At 41.4% G+C, this 19900-nt stretch overlaps 1 protein-coding gene across 1 annotated transcript in view; it reads right to left on the bottom strand.

The window, feature by feature from the left end:
- Positions 1 to 19900, bottom strand: part of glis2a (GLIS family zinc finger 2a) — a 40059-nt gene that overhangs the window by 11707 nt on the left and 8452 nt on the right. Inside the window, exons 2-5 of the mRNA XM_036565073.1 lie at positions 7612 to 7768; positions 7083 to 7213; positions 4639 to 4821; positions 565 to 698 (exon numbers count right to left, since the gene is read on the bottom strand). Of these exons, the coding sequence (XP_036420966.1) occupies positions 565 to 698; positions 4639 to 4821; positions 7083 to 7213; positions 7612 to 7744 (581 nt within the window). The 5' untranslated portion in view covers positions 7745 to 7768. The remainder of the gene's footprint in view (positions 1 to 564; positions 699 to 4638; positions 4822 to 7082; positions 7214 to 7611; positions 7769 to 19900) is intronic.

The following is a 19900-nucleotide window of genomic DNA, read 5'->3' as shown; positions in this document are numbered from 1 at the left end:
ATCACACAAGGGTTAAAATCATGCTACAAGTCTATGCTACAATACTGTAAACCAGCGAGCCTAAAGAAACAAATCAATAATAAGCATTTCCATAATGATCTGAATCCTGTTCTGAATGTGTTGCTCAAGAAATCGCAGAGCAACAGTAAAATCAGTATTGTGCTTCTTTTATATAGTGATAAACACACAGTGGCGCACCTCCTTTATTACCCTTTATTACACTCTTTATTACACGCAGACAGTAACAAAAAAAGCTCTTACACTAGAGAGGTATGTGCTGGGTAGAAGGCTAATTTCAGATAAAATGCTATCTAAAGTTTTATGAAGTGCACATTGACTTTAAATTTAAATTGAGAAGAATGTTGATTAATCTAGTATAAGTGAAATGTTTTTAAGTCATGGAGCTGTTCGGTCTTAATTCAGCAGCAGAGTCTTTACTCAGTAATTCACAATTCCTGCACTTTTCTTGGCAGAACCCCAGAGCCGCCCACTCAACTTCAAGAATGTAGACCAGCTGCATTCTCTGAATTGAAACTGCCTATAGACATATAATTTCAGAATCACCTGGCGTTGAAGCCGCGGCCCTTGCGTGCGCACCCCTCCCAGTGGCAACAGTAACCAGAACTCCTCTCTGGCTTCACATGGAATTCAGTCACATGATCTACCAGGTCCTGCAGGCACTCGAACAGCAGGTGGCACTGCAGAACAGAACAAGAGAGACAGGAAAAAAAAAACATACTTTACTTTTAATGTAAGTCAGTGGAACCAGACATTTTTCCAAGTCATTCTGGGTCGTTTCTTTTGGTCCATTCTTCATGAAATTTACACACAATGTAAAAAGCAACAGGCATTTTATGGCAAAAACTGAAAAACGACTAAAATGGAGATACGAGGTTTTCTTCAGACAGCAGCGATATTCTTTCTATGAAGTGGCAAAGGTTGTTAAGCACACACTCTCAGAATAAAGGTTCCCCTCTTGTCACTGGGGTGGTGTCCTCAAGGGTACATCTCAGTACCTTTAGTCAGGGAACATAATTATAACATAATTTATATTGTCTAAGCTGTACTGACTCCACACACCCCGTCTCGTCTCCAGGCTTTTTATTTTACTGTTCTGTTTTAAAACATTCGGTTATCAAAAGGTACAAATACAAACTTTTCTCCTGGAAAAACCTTTGTTGTACCTGTGAGGGAACATTTACATTGTTTGTACCTTAATAATCGAAAATGTATCTGCACAGAACCTTTACTTCTATCAGTGTATGGGGGAGAGCAGGGCACAACATGGTTTTTTGCAATTTTCTTAAATATTTAAACAAGATTATTAACATTTTTATACAAACTATCTACACATCTGTTCTACAAATGAAATTATAAAATTTGCTTCCAGCAAGTTAAGTGAGTGGAAATGTTACTGTACAAAGATATCAACACAACACTTTTACTAAAAGGATTTTACTGAAATAAACAAAGCTGACAAATCTGGTCTGACCACCATTTGCCTGTAGCAGTGTGACACATTTCTAGGCAAAAAAACTTCCGGGTTACTTTTTATTAAACTGCTGCAAAATATATATTATTTTTTTATATTTTATATATTACTACGCTGTTAGAACCAAACTAACTTTCCAACCTAAACACATAATGCAAGTATCATAATATACATAATTAGTGTTTCAAACACTAGAATGCTTATTTTGGACTATAATCTGTGATTAACAAATTCATATATATATATATATATATATTAACCAGATTAAATATCCACGTTACATTTTACCCTGTGTTGAGCTGTGCCCCCACTCCTCCTTTACTTTAACAACTTAATATCCAAAACCTTTCTCAGAATTTTCTTACTTTCCTTCTAGAAGTGGTTTGAAATTCTATACTTCTCCAGACCTGTAATTAAGTCCTAAAGTACTGCAGGCCGCATGTTTTTGTTCTGGTCCTGCTCCAAACACACCTGAGTGAGTTAATCAAGGCTCTAGAGCAAGAGCATCAAACTTGATTCCTAGCAGGCAACAGTTCTGCAAATGCTACCCTGTAAAAATAGCCTGTGTTCTGTTTTTTTGCTTTCCTATTTAAAATGTTTATTGTTAATTCATGTGCAATATAATCAATACTCCATGTGCAACACACTGATCAAGCATAACATTATCACCACCTCCTTGTTTCTACGCTCATTGTCCAGCAGCACTGCTGTGTCTGATCCACTGAGACCAGCGCAACACACACTAACACACCACCACTGTGTCAGTGTCACTGCAGTGCTGAGAATGATCCACCACCCAAATAGTACCTGCTCTGTGAGGGTCCATGGGGGTCCTGACCACTGAAGAACAGGGTAAAAGGGGGCTAACAAAGTATGCAGAGAAACAGATGGACTACAGTCTGTAACTGTAGAACTACAAAGTGCACCTATATAGTAAGTGGAGCTGATAAAATGGACAACGAGCGTAGAAACAAGGAGGTGGTCATAATGTTACGCCTGATCGGTGTGTATATATTGCAGTTGTTGGAACAAAACCTCGTATCTCCAAAATGGTAACTTTACAGGAGAAGGAAAAAACATACTTTACTTTTAATGTAAGTCAATGGAACCAGATTTTTTTTCCAAGTAATTTCTTTTGGTCCATTCATCATGAAATTTACACACAGTGTAAAGGGAAACAGGCATTTTCACAATATGTCAAAAACTGAGGAACAAAAATGGAGATACGAGATTACTGTGCTGACAGCAGCGATATTGTCTATACAGTAATAACAAACAAACTGTAACTGTTAAGTTATTATGAAGGTTAATTACCTTGTTTGTTAATTTCTCTTCTTGTTACTTCTTTTCTTGAGTGCCTTGCTCTCCCTTTGCTGCTGTAGCACTGTCAGTTTCCCCATTGTGTGACTAATAAAGGATTATCTTGTCCAACTTAAAAGTCAAAAGTGAACTGGCTTCCTTAAATCTCTGAGTTCACTGAACATCAAATAGTAATATAATGGTTTTTACATTCAGTTTTAAGAACTAAAAATCACTTTTTATCTCCTCTCACTCTCTGAATTCAAGTCATGAAGGCCTTGCTAATTAGAGGATGAGTGACATCAGGCGTGTTTAATGAGGCAGAATGTCTCAGTCTTCAGCACTGCGGCCCTCCAGCACAGAGATTCAGACACGTGCTCTACAGGCCTTGATTATCAAGCTCATGTGTGCAGGAAGTTGAAACAAACACAAATATGCGCTCCAAAAGCCAGGCTGTAGTCAAGAAAGGTGGGTTTTCTGTAGCACCGTCATATGAAGGACCTTCATTTTTTAAACATTATTCAAAATGAAAGCTCAAGGCTGCTCTGTCACATCATTGGAGAAGAGCCTGCATGAAATCTGATGGAGAAAATGCAATAATCATAAAAACTGTTTAGCTCACTGAAAACAGGTGCTTTTCATATCCTTCATTGAATGAAGTGATGTAATAAACCCTTTAAACAGATCTGGTCTTTAGCCCGGAGGACACAGTGTCCATGATTTCCAAAAAGAATTTCAAATGTTGATTCGTCAGACCACAGGACACTTTTCCACTTCACCTTCCATTTTAAATGAGCTCAGGCCCAGAGAAGGTGGCAGCGTTTCTGAACCCCGTTTATATCTGGTTTCTTCTTTGCGTTTTAGAATTTTAACTTTCATTTGTGGATGCAGCGACAAACTGTGTTCACAGACAGTGGTTTTCAGAAGTGTTTCTGAGCCCATGCAGTGATTTCCACTACAGAATCATGTCTGTTTTTAATGCAGTGCTGCCTGAGAGCTCAAAGATCACAGCCAGCAAATACAGGTCTCTTACATACAGAGATTTCTCCAGATTCTCTGAATCTTTTAATGATATTGTGCACCATAGATGATGAAAAGCAGAAGTTATTTGTTATTTTACATTGAGAAACGTTATTCTTGAATTGTTGCACATTTGCTCATGCAGTCTTTCACAGAGTGGTGAACCCCTCCTCATCTTTACTTCTGAAAGACTCCGCCTCTCTGAGATGCTTTTCTAAACCAAATCATGTTACTGACCTGTTGCCATCAACCACCAGGTGTTTTTTTCCGCATTACACAACTTTACCAGCCTTTTGTTGCTCCCGTCCCAACTTTTTGGAATGTGTTGTTGGCATCAAATTCAAAATGTGCAAATATTTTTCAAAAAACAATAAAATTTCTCAGTTTCAACATTTGATATGTTGTCATTGTACTATTTTCAATGAAACATAGGGTTTAAATGATTTGCTCATCATTGCATTTTGTTTTTATGTACATTTTGCACAGCATCCCAACTTTTTTGGAAATGGAGTTATATATACATATTTTCCCTTTTTAAAAAAAAAAACACATAGTAGTTGATTTCATCTGCCGGCGTTTCTCTTGAACTTTCTTCGGGTCTGATGCATACGCAAAGGATTATGAGTGAAAGTGAAGAATGCTCTGTTGGTGTCCTTGAAAATTCTAAGAATGCTGGCTGAGTTTCTCGGTTGTATTTGAAAGATCCGTCTGATAGGTCTTCAGTGATGTAGTAGTCTAGAAATGCAGCCCACCTGGACCACAGCCGAGCTTTTGGATCGCAGCTAAAGACTGTACTGAAAAACTTCTGGACTAATAAACTCACTCACCTTTAGCCAGCGACAGGCCAGCTGTTCATCCACCGGTTCAGGTGATTCCCGTCTTTCGCGACACTGACCAATCATCAAGGAGCTGGGCAGGCGGAGGCCGGCCCCGGCGCCAATGGGCAGGAAGAACTGGAAACCTGGAGGAGGAGACGCTTCGCCTTCCTGGTAACTGGTGGTCTCTGAATCCTGTGGGTGACAGAAAGATTAGACTGTGCTTGTGTTTCTGCTATGAATTTTGCATATAAACTATGCGTGACTGTCTATTAATGTGTAAGAGGAGATATATATATAATAAGACGGTCTAAATAATACATAATTACATAATTCATTACATATAAATTCGATTTACATTCAATAACCACAGGTTAAAGTCTGAACTCATAACCTTTTCTATTTTTGATGTCATAAATATGGCACAAATGTAAAGGATGTCCTGTCTCATCAAATTCAAACTGTAACAAAATATCTCCTCTATTACTCACAAACACAAATGATTTACACGCTTGTTTTAATGATCTCTGAATGAGACACAATTCAACTAATCTAAATGTTAGAACAGCCGAAATGTATACACCACTTGGGAGGGTTAGATGAAGTCCAAGGGCCTCATTCATAAAACGCACTACACGAATATATGAATGATTTATAAAAACGAGTGAAAATATATGCAGGCAAACTAGACAAGAGAGTCATTTCTAAATCGCAAATTATCTTAGAACTGAGCACGTGAACAACTTTTTCAATTCGGCCTTTAATTTAACTGGTTCACACATAAAGGAAGAGTTCATCAGCGAAAAACGATAAACACCATCCTTTACAAAAACCAAGCTGACTGTGATGAGTTATTCTTAACGCACAGCTTGTTCTGGACCCTAAACACGTTTTGTCACAAAAGCCGTTGTTGTTCATTGTCAAGGCACTGCAAGTTCACGTTTTGCAGCAGAAACGAGTCAAATGTGAGCGCTGTTCTCCAGCAGAACCCAATAAATCCGTTCAGCCAATCAGCACGCAGTATTCGGGTCAGGTGACGCAACATGGGCGCAAACTGTTAAGGCAGAATCTCAAATGGCTTCCTTCTCCCTACAAAGTGCAGCACGTAGGTCTTAAAATAATGGCTACTGCTAGACTGCCAGATAGAGAAGCGTGATCGGTCACTCCACAGAACACGTTTCACTGCTCCAGAGTCCAGTGGGGGCGCTTTACACCACTCCATCTGACGCTTGGTGTTGTGCTTGGTGATGTAAGGCTTGCAAGCAGCTGCTCAGCCATGAAAACCCTGCCAAGAAGCTCCCGGCAGTCAGTGTGCTCTGCTGTAAGTACTCTGCCGCAATATGGCTGCCACTTTACATGGTTTTTTTTGTTTGTTTTAAATTGTTTGTGTGTACGATTTGATGTTTTCCTGCTGGCTGAGGAGTTTGCCATCATGTCCACCGAGATAGCGGCTGAGAGTGATTTTCCAACTGTGGCTCAGAGGCTTCTTAGGCTGGCTGTTTGGGTGACGCTGCATCACAGCTATGAGGCTCTCTGGATTGGGGACCTGATCGACGTGACATTGCAGCCTGGGCTGGCTGCTGGGTTGATGCTGCGCTGCAGCTGAGGGGCTGCCTGGACTGGTAGTGTTCAGCTGCGTTCTGTGTTATGTACTGTTGACTATGTATTTTGATACTGTAAAGCGTACTTGAGCATGGGAGGGGCCTTATATAAATAAAAGTGATGATGATGATGAGGTTTTTCACAGGCACACTCCAAATGGAGTGTTATGAGAAAAAAAGAAAAACCGGCAAGATGGCTGCCTGAACGACCAAAGAAACACACAAATGTAAGTATTTCCTCCGTTAAAAATTACGATGACCACTGTATTATCGTAGTTTAATGTCGTTTCAGTGTATTATGATCGTTTTCTTCATAACAAGCACAAAAAATCACTAATAGTATGCTAATGTCTCGGTAGCTAGCTCGCCAACTTTCCCGTTCCACCTTAAATAGTCCAGCAGTTCTGTCCAGAATGTAACTGCTGCGCCATTTAAGGTGGAACGGAAAAATTCAACAAGAATCTGGCGAATATCTGACTTCAGCTTCATATCACTGAAGAATTAGTGGTGGGTGATAATAAATAATTGCCCCCCTCTTTGAAGTCATATGATGCCCTAAATGTAACTAAAGCCCAGCAGTGAGGAGCTGAACTTTACCCTCCTCTGCTGTCACTGCAGACTGGCAGGGTCGCCTACAGAGCAGCGCTAGTAGCTGTTAATGAAGTGATGCTCTTTTTATTTGAGGGTCCCATTTCAGAGAGGAAGATTTCAACCACTACCCCTGTAACTCAGTTCCAAGGGGCAAGGAGACCCTCGATAACAAGGGGTAGAGGTAAAAAGAAGAAAAGGGATTGGGCCTAAGAGGTGTGTCCTGATACTTTTGTCCATATAATGTAGGTGCATGCCAATGCTCACCCTGATCAGAGGGGGCGGTAGAGGGCTGCAACTGGAACCAGAATGAGGAGGGGAGGGGGGTGAGGGAGGGGATGAGGGGGACAGACTGACGTCCAGTTTTGAGGCAGGGTGACAGTCCAGGACATCTTTATCTGCAAACATACAAGACACAACACTGGTAATTACAAATTTGAAATCAATTGTCATAATAATTGTTACTTCACTGGTATTATAGTTCGTTCAATGATAGCATAGACTAAAATACGACAAATAATAATAACTTATCTGCATTGAGATTGCCACTTTTACAACGCAAGGCCATCTGGATATTCATTTAATATTTTAAAACCCAATTTAAAAAGCTGCTTATCTAGACAGAGAGCATTTTTTGCTCAGAAAAACACTAATATTGGAATAAATATAAATAACAGTGATATAAAAATATCGATTTTTACTAGCAAAAACACAGTTATGGCCCAGATAAACAATTAGCTTAGGTGCTTAAGACCTTTGCCCAGTATTCTATGTGTGTCTGTGTAAGCGTGCTGACCTGAGTCGGAGTTGTGTGTCGGCCGCAGTACGTGCGTCCGGGCGAATCGGAGCGGGGCGCAGATGGACGTTCTGAGCGCCCTGTCGCGGTTCGGGGAAATCTTCAAGTCCAGCGGCTCGTCCAGCGACAGCATGGCTGCGTCTCAAGGCCAACCCAGCTACAAACCAATAAACAAGGAATAAATAAGAGTAGAACCAGAGCTGATGGGGATTTATCTCTCTCCCTCTCGGTCCCACACACATACACATGCTCGCAAAAGGCCTCTCCCTCTCTCGAGCTTGGCTGCTCTCCGCCGCACGCAAAACAGCTGGAAAAAGAGGTTCTAAATTTACTCCAGCGACTGTAAGTCATTTACATTTCTTTCTGCTAGACGAGTCAAAACTCCCCTTCCATACCCACTCGCACACACGCACAGTTACATACTCCATCACACACGCACGCAGCACTGACGGGGTACAGTCGTGTGGGCGTCTGGCCTATGTCCACAGAGCGCGCCTGCCTGTGTGCGTGTATGGCTGCAGGTCAGTGGGTGCAAAAGCCTCCTCTACCCTCCACAGTGTCCTCCAGCTGTAATACGCGCCTCAACTTTGCGATGGTTTTTGTTGTTTTGCTCATTTTGCGCTGGTTTTGCATTAGTACACGGTTTCTTTCCCATCCGTATCATATGACACACTCATTAAGAAACACTTCAGCACACACACACACACACACACTTAGAGGAAACTCCCCTCAGTTCAGGAACGCAGACATTTGGCTCATACTGGCTCCTCCCTGGTAACTCTCTCTCTCCTCTCTCTTTCTCTCCCCCTCACCTCTTTCATTCTCTCCCCCCTCGACACGGGCAGCCCTCCAAAAACACACATAACACGCACACACTCCTCCTCTCTCCTCCCTGCACTACTTCTTCCCCTCCCTTCTCATTCCTCTGTGTTTTCGCCAGTTATTTTCCCTCCTTTCTTGCCTCCCTCCTCTCTCATGCATCAGCTCCCCCCCAACACGCACACCCTGGAGTGACTGATCCTTCACGGCTCCAGCGCAAACTTTCCTACACGACTTTTGAACATAATCGTGAACAATACGTTAGTCAATTCTTTGCCTGTTAAAGACATACCTAAAGCTATGGTGCTGCCCCCAACCCCAAACCCGTCCACTTGCACTTCACTGCTGTCGGAAGAAAACCTAGTTTTTTCAGTTTTTGACATAATTTTAAAAAGCCAGTTACTCTTTACACTGTGTGTAAGTTTCATGAAGAATGGACCAAAAGAAACGGCCCAAAATGACTTGGATAAACGTCTGGTTCCATTGACTTGCATTAAAATTAAAGTAGGTTTTCTCCTTCTCCTGTAAAGTTACCGTTTTCTTCTGACAACAGCGACTTATTCTCACTGAATTCACACCAGATCCTTCCTCTCACCGCTGGTGGGCCTTTCGAAGCCACTATGAAACCGAAGGAACCTTATCAGACATAACTGGGGCAGTAAACAATCTGACAGGCTGTTTGCTGTTGCACAGAGGCTTACAATCAGACTTATCAGGCCCTAAATGGTCAGCGGCCCTTTAAATAGCTGCCCTGCACTCCTTCTCGTACTCTGCGGTCCTCTGATGCTGGTGGTCCCTCCCTTTAAATGCTTCCCTTCTGGGGGCAGACCTCGTAGTGTTACGGCCTCTAAATTACGGAACTCTCTTCCTGTCACTCTGCAACGGCTCCACCCTGTCCACCTCTAAACTTTCCTGTTTTCTCTTTTGCTTTGATTCTTTGTCGTTTGTTGGTTGTAACTGTGTGAAACTCCTCCCGTATGAACTTCCTTAGGTTGATTGCTTTCTTACTGTAAAGTAGCCCTGGGTCTGTGAGAAGCGCTAAAGAAGTGTAACATTATTATTATTGTCTGATTAAAATACAAATTTATGCTTTTGTAATATTCGTAATCCATCAGTCAGCCTCACAAGCTGCCTTAGCAAGTAACCTAAGGCTATGTTCACATTACCAGGCTGAAGTGGCACAAATCCGATTTTTTGCCCTAATGTGACTCGGATCTGATGTTTTCAGGGCTGTGTGGACAAATCTGATCTGAGTCACTTTGGTTACGTTCACACAGCAGGTAAAAGAGGCCCAAATCTGATTTTCTCACCAAATCTGATTTTTTTTTTTTTGGCTGTTCACATTGTCTTTTAAATGTGATCTGTATGCGACATCAGTCTGAACAGATCAGCTCCTGAACCGACCCGCATGCACAAAGGAACAGAGCTTCACGCTGCTCATCCAGAGGTAAACAATCATGACTATGAACGAACGCCAGTCGCTCCCGGAGGATCAGCTTCATCTTCGCCAGCATCACAGGAGCCATCCTGAAGCTTCACTGACTGACAGCTGGGCTCATCGCCCTGAACGTGTTCGAGCCGTTAAAAGGGCGCGTAATTTGGGCACAGTCACTTCTTTGGACTTTTTCTCAGATGCATTACCGCAGATCAGATACGTATCGGATTTCAGTACCACATATGAAAGCGTCTCTAATCAGAATTGAAAATGTCAGATTCAGTGTGTTTATCTGTTCACACTGACACACAGACACACATCTGTGTCACATACGAAGAAAAAGATCGGATTTGGGCCACTTTTACCTGCTGTGTGAACGTAGCCTTTCATATGTGGTCCGAGATCAGATACGTATCCGATTAGTGGCCATGTGACCTTAATGTGACGCTCAGATCGGAATTCATGTGCTTTTTTTCTACTGTGCCATCATTCAGCGTTACCATGGCAGCAGCGCCAAACAGAAGTTAAAGCCTGTAAACGGTGGAAAAGCAGCTCATCTCACCTTTTTCTCCTTCGTCTCGCTCTAATAATGAAGCTGAGAGCTGATCAGAGTTAATGATCTTCTCAGCGAAGCTCGTTCTGCTCGTTAGTTTGTGCTGATGATGAACGTGATTCATTCACGTGACGTTACTGAGTAGGATGAGCTCATGAGGGTCATTTCAGGACGCCGGTTCATCACATTAATGACAGATTTGAGTCACTTACCTAAACGAGTGTGAACCATCGTGTCAGATCGGATTTGAGCAAAAAATCGGATTTGAGCAACGAGGCTCGTAATGTGAACGCAGCTCTACAACATCCCTCTCTCCGTCTTTCCTCTATTCTACACCATCCCTCTCTCCATCGTTTCTCTATTCTACAACATCCCTCTCTCCGTCTTTCCTCTATTCTACACCATCCCTCTCTCCATCGTTTCTCTATTCTACACCGTCCCTCTCTCCATCTTTCCTCTATTCTACATCATCCCTCTCTCCATCTTTCCTCTATTCTACACCATCCCTCTCTCCATTTTTCCTCTATTCTACATCATCCCTCTCTCCATCGTTTCTGTTCTACGCCATCCCTCTCTCCGTCTTTCCTCTATTCTACAGCATCCCTCTCTCCATTGTTTCTCTGTTCTACACCATCCCTCTCTCCATCTTTCCTCTATTCTACAGCATCCCTCTCTCCATCGTTTCTCTGTTCTACACCATCCCTCTCTCCATCTTTCCTCTGTTCTACACCATCCCTCTCTCCATCTTTCCTCTATTCTACAGCATCCCTCTCTCCATCGTTTCTCTGTTCTACACCATCCCTCTCTCCATCTTTCCTCTATTCTACACCATCCCTCTCTCCATCGTTTCTGTTCTACGCCATCCCTCTCTCCATCTTTCCTCTATTCTACAGCATCCCTCTCTCCATCGTTTCTCTGTTCTACACCATCCCTCTCTCCATCTTTCCTCTATTCTACACCATCCCTCTCTCCATCGTTTCTGTTCTACACCATCCCTCTCTCCATCTTTCTCTCATTAGAACACTTTCTTGTCTGTCCTCCTCATTTTTGAGGTTTTACTGAACCTTGTCCTCTTTTTGCCTGTTCATTTTCTTCTCTCTCACTGTGGTTCAGTTTTGGAAACACTTCTACCTTCCTCTCTTTCAGTAAATCATATTTAAAAGCATCAACTTTCTCATTTTTCTCTCTCCCTCTTTTTTCTTTCTTTTACCGGCAATGACTCCTTCCTTCCAAAGCTCTTGATGCTCTAGCCTTGCTCAACCCTTAAGACACGCTAACACACACAAATGTTTCTGTGAGCCACACACAGTTCGAGTGTCTGTTCTTATAAAGAAGCCGCTCACACACTGATCCATAACAGGATGAGGGCTGAGCACAAAACACAGCTGACTAATGAGCCACTGATGAGGAAGAAACAACAACTTCCTAAAGAGAAGAGAAAAACACACCCCTCCTTCCCTCTTTCTCCTTCCTTTCAGTTCTTTGATCACCGGACATATTATTTTAAAGCACCATGAGAGCGATGGCTTAAAGGCAGCCTCTGTAACTGGACAGCAACCAACAGGTGACCTGGACACTTGATCGAAAGCTCTGGGTTTCAGCCACGTGATGTTTCTGCTGTAGCCGCCAAATTTGGAACCGCATTTCTGGCTTCGCTGCTCTGCACGAACGTAACTAGAGGTGAATGATGGCTAAAATTACTCTCCTTACTTTGGAAGAGTAAAAACGTTCCCTCGACAAAGTCGATAAAACAGCCTGAGATCCTTATACAGTTTCCCCCCTGAACTCCTGATCCCACTTAAACTGGTGAAAAAGTTTTCCTGACATTTATATTTATCTCACACTCAGCCCCTCTCCCTGTTCTGGAGAGTCTCTCAGAGCATTTAAAAGCACAGAAGCCCCACCGGCTCTTCACGTCAGGGTGGGTAAAGGACCCCATGGTGCTGCATAAAGAGGAGAAACACTCTGTGATCATAGGAGGGTAACGACATCAGCTAATTAACACAGATGTGATCAATGCTAGCCTTTAGATAACTTTAGCTGATGTTAACAGCCGAGAGATAAACAGTCGCCCCCTAACGGAGCTGCAGACAGCCGGTATAACTTCACTCTCTGTTCCTGGAGATTTAAATGAGGTCTGAATGGAGAAACATTAACGTTAAATATCAGACTGAATGTCGTGGGTCTGAAAACGACGTCGTGTTTCGACAGACGTGATTCTGTAAGTTTGCTAGTGCAGTTAGTTCAGAGTTCAGCTCCAGTCCTGAAACCCCTGCACTGCATAACTGTGGTTTCCTGGTTAAAATACCTGATATTATTAGCTAATTAATCCCTTCTTGAGCTGAACAAGGTGAGAACAGCAGAGAGAAACACTCAAACTATACAGTGCAGCGGCTCCAAACCTGGAGTGAAAACACTGAATTAAAGGTCTGTGTGTCTCTCGTCTCTCGGCTCCTGTCGCGTCTTACAGGTGAATCATTAACAAAGAGCAGTCACTCCCTGATTCGGTCCTCAAAATGACGGCTACTATTCAGTGTGATGTCACTGAATATGGAAAAAACAATATCTCATGATGTACAAACGTGACAAATTAAAGGAAACGCCAACATGAAGTGCTTTAGTAAGATGTTGCGCCTACATAAGCCTACAGAACAGCTTCGATGCGCCTTGGTGGAACTTCACCACCAGACCCCTCAACTGTAAGCACTCAGGCCTGTCTGTGCTCTCGGTGTGCACCAAACATGCACTCGCCCACTTGAGAGAATGTGGTAAAGAGTGACTCATCTGACTGTAATCACTTTCCTCCACATCTCTGTAGACCAGTTTCTGTGGTTTTTAGGCTCTCAAATGCGTATTCGTCTTTGTAATGAGGGGTTTATGCCCTGCGGTCCTCCTATAAAGTCCCTCTCTGTGTAGTTGTGGCCAGACTGTTCTTGTTGACACAGTCTGATTACATCCTGCACTGACACTCTCAGTCCCTCGAGGAACAGCTGCTCTTCTATTTTTTAATGCTTACATATCGCACTAGTGCACGAGCATCGCGTTCGGCGAACTCGCGCTTTCAACCACATTTTCCAACCCTGTTTACTGATGTCTGTCCCATACATCCAAATGCAGATGGGACGAAATCCTCACATCTTTATTTTTGTCATTTTTCCGTTTTTGACGTAATTTGAAAATACATACTGTCCTTTACACTGTGTGTAAATTTCATGATGAAGGGACCAAAAGAAACGGCCTAAAATGACTTGGAAAAAAGTCTGGTTCCATTGACTTACATTAAAAGTAGAGTACGTATTTTCCTTCTCCTGTAAAGTTACCATTTTGGAGATGCGAGGTTTTGGCCCACAGCAGCGAGACGTCACTTTAGTCACTATTGAAACACGAGCTAGTTGAGCAGTCTTTGTTACTGAAGCTCCTGCTATACGCCCTGATAATGAACCCTCATTCAAAGATTCTTGCCTCATTCTTGCCTCATTCTTGCCTCCTTGATCTGAAATCAAAGTCAGCTGGGTCTGCCCATCAATTTTATACACTGTAAGAACTTAGTTGTTTAATTATATCATGCAGTAGAAGTGTCTGGAAGATTTGCCACCTGTCTGTTTATGGGTCATTCAAAACACTGCCCTCTTGAATAAACATGTGTTTAATTGTGCATAAATGAGAAATTTAATTTACATGCATTAGGTCTATTACTTAGCAACCCAACTGAAGTATTTAAATTTTTTAATAAATTTGATAAACATATCGCTGCTGTCGGAAGAAAACCTTGCTTCTCTATTTTTGTCATTTTTCAGTTTTGGACATAATCTGAAAATGTTTGTTGCCCTTTACATTGTGTGTAAATTTCATGATGAATGGACCAAAAGAAATGGCCCAAAACATCTGGTTCCATTGACTTACATTAAAAGTGCAGTAGGTTTTTTTCTTCTCCTGTAAAGTTACCATTTTGGAGATACGAGGTTTTGTTCCGACAACAATGCGTTATTATATGCTTGTCCCCAGGCCTAACCCCTAAAATTAGGTTGAACAATAAAACACATATTTTGTTAATTCTATTTGCCAATTTAATTGCCTGCCAAGATTGAGTGTAAATGCGTTGTTCTAATGTTCCAATTTAACTAAAAAAATACTTTTAATACTGAAAATATACTGTCCTCATTTTTCATGCCAGTACCAAAACATTCACAAATAATCTCTATGGATTTAATCATTATGTGGCCACCCCTAAAAATGTGACCAGGACAAAAAATAAACCTGAAAAAAAAAAAGGGTTTTTCATAACTTATCATTTTTTAAATTTTGTTCTCCAGGGTATATTTTGGTTTTCCCATTTGAATTTACATGCCCAAATCGTAAGGCAATTTATTCAGTAACTGCATGAATCAGATGTAAAGTGTTGGTGTTTTTTATAAAAGCTTTTTGTAAAAACCAAATTAGCAGAAAATGCGTTTTATGATGATAAACATATTGCTATATGCTTTAATTTACTGCTGAAAGCCAAAAGTCTTAGATGCTCGTTGTATTATTTTATAAAAATAATTTTTACAGTGCAGATCACTGAAGAGACGCCATCTGAGATCCAGTTTGTAGCTCAGATTTGTGGAAAAATGGGTCGACTTTCAGTAGAAAAAAAAATGGGAATTCGGCTTCTTTTATTATAAAGGTTTAAAGCTACATTCCTCATCTATTTGACTGGAAAGAAGACAGTTACAGCTCTCATATGACACACTTTTTGAATGTAGCTTATGAAATATGAAAGTTATGAAGTAAAGAATATGACGAAGTGTGTTTTGGATCCACCGGTGGTTCCACAGAGTTAAAGGGATTAAACATACACATTTAGAAAGACGTGTAAAATTAGCTTCGACTGTCGCAACCATAACAAATATGTCATTACCAAACGAATTTTGTCTGCTTGCTATTGACGTATTTGTTTCGGTAGTGACATTCAGTTGTCAATTCATGATTTCATTGTTTAAAAATAATGCACATAATACTGTACAACACAGTAAAATGTCATCATTTTATGTTTATAATTGAATTAAGGCATTCAGGGAGAGGCACAGATGCCCAAGAGAGGATTTCAGGATTTTCATTTGATCTAAAACAAACAAACAAACTCTGGATAAATATGTCAGATAAACTGACATTCAGAACAGGATAATCAAAAACTGAAATACCTGGAGAACTAATTTTTTTAGAAATGTTTTAAATTATGGATTTTCTTTGTTTGGAATTGACAAATTTTGAATAAGTCTGAATCTAGGTAATATTCTGAAAACACAAAAATAGATTACAGTCTATAGTCAGAGGATTTCTAAATTTTAGTTAATATGCAAAATAAAAACAAAGAATTTTAAAAAGAAAAGACATTTTTAACTATTTTAAACATTTTTTTAACATAATTTTAACCCTAACCCATTACTGTTACATAACATTTACAGCACCGTGCAAAAGTCAGAGACCACCCTGCGTTTGTTTAATTTCAGGTCAAAATAGCAAAAAAACATATTTAACAGAAGCCTCAAAAATGAAATAGAACCGTTTTTCAGTATTTAGTGTCCCATTTAGTGATGTTGAGGTCTGGACTCTGGGGTGGTCAGTCCATTGTTCAGCTTCTTTGTTTGATGTGTCCGTCTCCTTTTCTCAGTGAGGTTCTTCTTGAACAGCTACACATCCTTTCAGACCCACAGCGCTGAGTCGTCTTCTCACAGTGGAAGGATGGACAGAAACACCTGTGGATGTTTTCAGATCTGAAGCAGCTTGATTTTCTCCTCTCTCTCAGAGATGAAAGCTTTAAGTGCTGTTTATCTGATGGGGGTCAGTTTTGGTGTCTACCAGCTCTTCCAGGTGGTTGTTAGGCCCATTTTCTCTGGAGCTTTTAGTCTTCTTCAGAAATGTCCTTTTAAAAATGAATAGCTTTTACTTAACGGCTGTTTTGACTGGAACTTAAACAAATGAAGGGTGGTGTCTGACTTTTGGACAATAAGAGCTTTTCACCCCCAGACCCTGAATTCACTTACACGTCTGGTTTTGTATTCCTATACATTTGTGGACATACCAGTGCTGGCCAGATCCAGGACCAGAAACTGGATAAGCAGCTGTTTGAATATCAAATTACATCTGCTTGCTGAACACACTGGCTCACAATGGAGTTTGAAAGCCAACTGGACTTCTAAAATCAACCTAAAGAGTTAGACTGTGTTCACACAGCAGGTAAAAGTGGCCCAAATCCGATCTTTTTCTTCATAAGTGACACAGATGTGTATCTGTGTGGCAGTGTGAACAGATAAACACACTGAATCTGACATTTTCAATTCCGATTTGAGACGCTTTCAAAGAACAGTTAAAAGCCTGAAAGCAAAGTTTAAAGAATCTGAGGACGCGAACCAAAGAAGTGACCGCGCCCTTTTTATGGTGAGCTCAAACACATTCTAGGTGATGAGCCCAGCTGTCAGTCAGTGAAGCTTCATGATGGCTCCTGAAATGCTGGCGAAGATGAAGCTGATCCTCCGGGAGCGACTGGGGTTTGTTGGCAGTCGTGACTGTTTACCTCTGGATGAGCCGTGAAGCAGCGTGACACGTTGTTCTTTTGCGCATGCGGGTCGGTTTAGGAGCTGATCTGTTCGGACTGATGTCGCATACAGATCACATTTAAAAGATAATGTGAACAGCCAAACCAAACTTGTGTTGCAGCCATAAATGTGATGTAAACAACTTCAAAAAGTTGCATGCGGCAATTTAAACGCAATACTTATATTTATAAGTGTCTCCTCAGCTGCCGTTCACTCCTCTGCTGACTACGCCATGTTCTCGAATCCTCGCCGGCTCGCAGTGAACCTCGAGATATGTTGGCTGGCGAAGGATCCACCTGTTGGATCCTTTGTTGCCATGGAAAGAAGGACACATTTCTCAGCCGCATATGAAGGAGCTTTAAAATAGGACAGCCTGGTCGCACCGCTGTGACACAATCGGCCTTTGAAGGACGCAGCTAATGCAAAGAAATCAGAGCTGGCATGTTTCTCTAGGATGAACCATCTTTTCATCAAAACACTCTGCATGACTTCATGCGTTAAGCAGCCCATCATGTTGACATTTTAGAAATTGGTGGATTTGCTTTTTAAGGGCTGGACTTCAACAAAAAGACTTAAGTCCTCTCGTCCCGACCACACCAGCCATGCCACGGTGGGATGTTGTCTTCATGTACTTCTTTGAAGAAGGTTGTTTTTGTCCTGTGTAACTGGAGATATTGGGCTAATTAACAAGCCCCCATTTGTCAGCCTGGACTGTCTCCTTCTGTCATCAAATTTCTACTGCATAAATTTGTAGAAGTAACAGTTTGTCCTGCTGCCTGGTGCTTTGCAAACTCAGTTCTCATCGTTGTTAGTGATACAGCGATTAATGATTTCGACGAGATTTTGAGTCTTTTGGTTCTGGCAGATTACTATGGACTAATCTCCTATTATACCATCACAGAGTGTTTGAGTGCCATTTATGAGTTATTAACCCTTAAAATCCCAGGCTTACATACTAAGGCTTATTATCCAGTAACTACAGGGACATCAGTGCAAGCTGGCTGAGCTATTCTTAGGCTATAGGAGTGTGTAATAAAACTTTGTATCCACTGACGGCCCTGGCCTTTTAAGGGGTGAACTGAGGTTGAGGGGATATACTTGTAATACTTGATGTTGCTGTCAAAAATGACAGCACAATCATCAAAACACAAAAGCAGAAAGCCTTCATTTCAGTCTGAAAGGGTTACTGACGCCATAATTCAGCCAAAGAAATCTCAGATTAACATAACCCTGCTGTCAGAACAAAACTTTGTATTTCCAAAATGGTAACTTTACAGGAGAAGGAAAAAACCTACTTTACTTTTAATGTAAGTCAATGGAACCAGAAGTTTTTCCAAGTCATTTTGGGCCGTTTCTTTTGGTTCACACTTCATGAAATTTACACACAAGTTAAAGAGTGACAAGCACTTTTAAATTATGTCAAAAGCTGAAAAATAAGTTACCTTCTGCTTTTCATGCTGCACTTCTTTATTATTATAGTAGCATTTTTTGTCATTGTTGAGCCTGAGCTTGATTTCTGTCATTCTAGTCCTGTTCTGTTGACTGTTTAAAGGTAAAGAAAATAATATATATAAAAAAGAGCTGATGCGGCCGACATACACTGATCTATACTGTTTCTATGCTCATTGTCCATTTTATCAGCTCCACTTACTATATAGGTGCACTTTGTAGTTCTACAGTTACAGACTGTAGTCCATCTGTTTCTCTGATACTTTGTTAGCCCCCTTTTACCCTGTTCTTCAGTGGTCAGGACCCCCATGGACCCTCACAGAGCAGATACTATTTGGGTGGTGGATCATTCTCAGCACTGCAGTAACACTGACGTGGTGGTGGTGTGTTAGTGTGTGTTGTGCTGGTCTGAGTGGATCAGACACAGCAGTGCTGCTGGAGTTTTTAAACACCTCAGTGTCGCTGCTGGACTGAGAATAGTCCACCAACCAAAAATATAAGTGTATACCTGTATACTGTATGCCTGGAATACCTCTAAAAACTTTACAGTATGTCGCAACATATTTGTAAATCTGAAAACTTGCCCAAGAGTTTGGTGGAAAGCGTGACTCGTTTTTCAAACTGAAGACAGAAGAGAAGGTGAGTACGATCTCAGTTCATGTGTGGAAGAGCGCATCACCAAACTACAACACAGCATTTCCAGAAGAAGAACTGATAAACCAAACACTTGTTGCAATTGTAGCATCAGCACCACTTTGGCGAGTGAGCAGCCAGCCAACATGGGACCCCCCCACATACAAGGGGATATTTCACAAGCTGAGTGAGTCACCCTGCGAGTGCCACAGTGGAGTGCTGCGACACAGAGAAGACGCCTTCAGAAACAGCGTTTCCATGCTTAACTAAATAAGCGAACAAACTACAGGAGAACCCACGAGCTGGAGAGCAGTAGTGTTTACCTGCTTTATTAATACATGCTTTCAGTAAGCTAGTATTGGTTGGTTTATAAGCAGATGACCTACCCATGCTATCCATCCTATTTCATGAATGTGTTCTTTTATAGCAGCTGTGCTAAGTGTGATGTTTCACATACGCTGTAAAAAAGAAATTGTTGAGAGAACTCAAAATAACAACGTAATGCAATAACAACGATTTTTGGGTCTTCTTAACAGCTAGTTTTGTAGTCATCCTTGCTAATGTTGCGAAGGATTCGTGGGGCGCTACGTAGCAGCAGGGAGCAAGAAGCAGACAGAGAGCAGCATCGCCAGCTCTAATAAATGAAAAAAATTATAATAAAATCAAGGTCGGATTTGAAAAGATCAGATTTGGTGTCCACACAGCTCTGAAAACATCAGATCTGAGTCACATTAGGGCAAAAAATCTGATTTGTGGCACTTCAACCTGGTAATGTGAACGTAGCCTTTCATATGTGGTCCTAGATCGGATACGTATCGGATT

This window comes from Colossoma macropomum, unplaced genomic scaffold, assembly GCF_904425465.1.
Source record: "Colossoma macropomum unplaced genomic scaffold, Colossoma_macropomum, whole genome shotgun sequence".
In the NCBI taxonomy this organism is placed as follows: Eukaryota; Metazoa; Chordata; class Actinopteri; order Characiformes; family Serrasalmidae; genus Colossoma; species Colossoma macropomum.
This window is presented reverse-complemented; position numbering and strand designations above follow the sequence as displayed.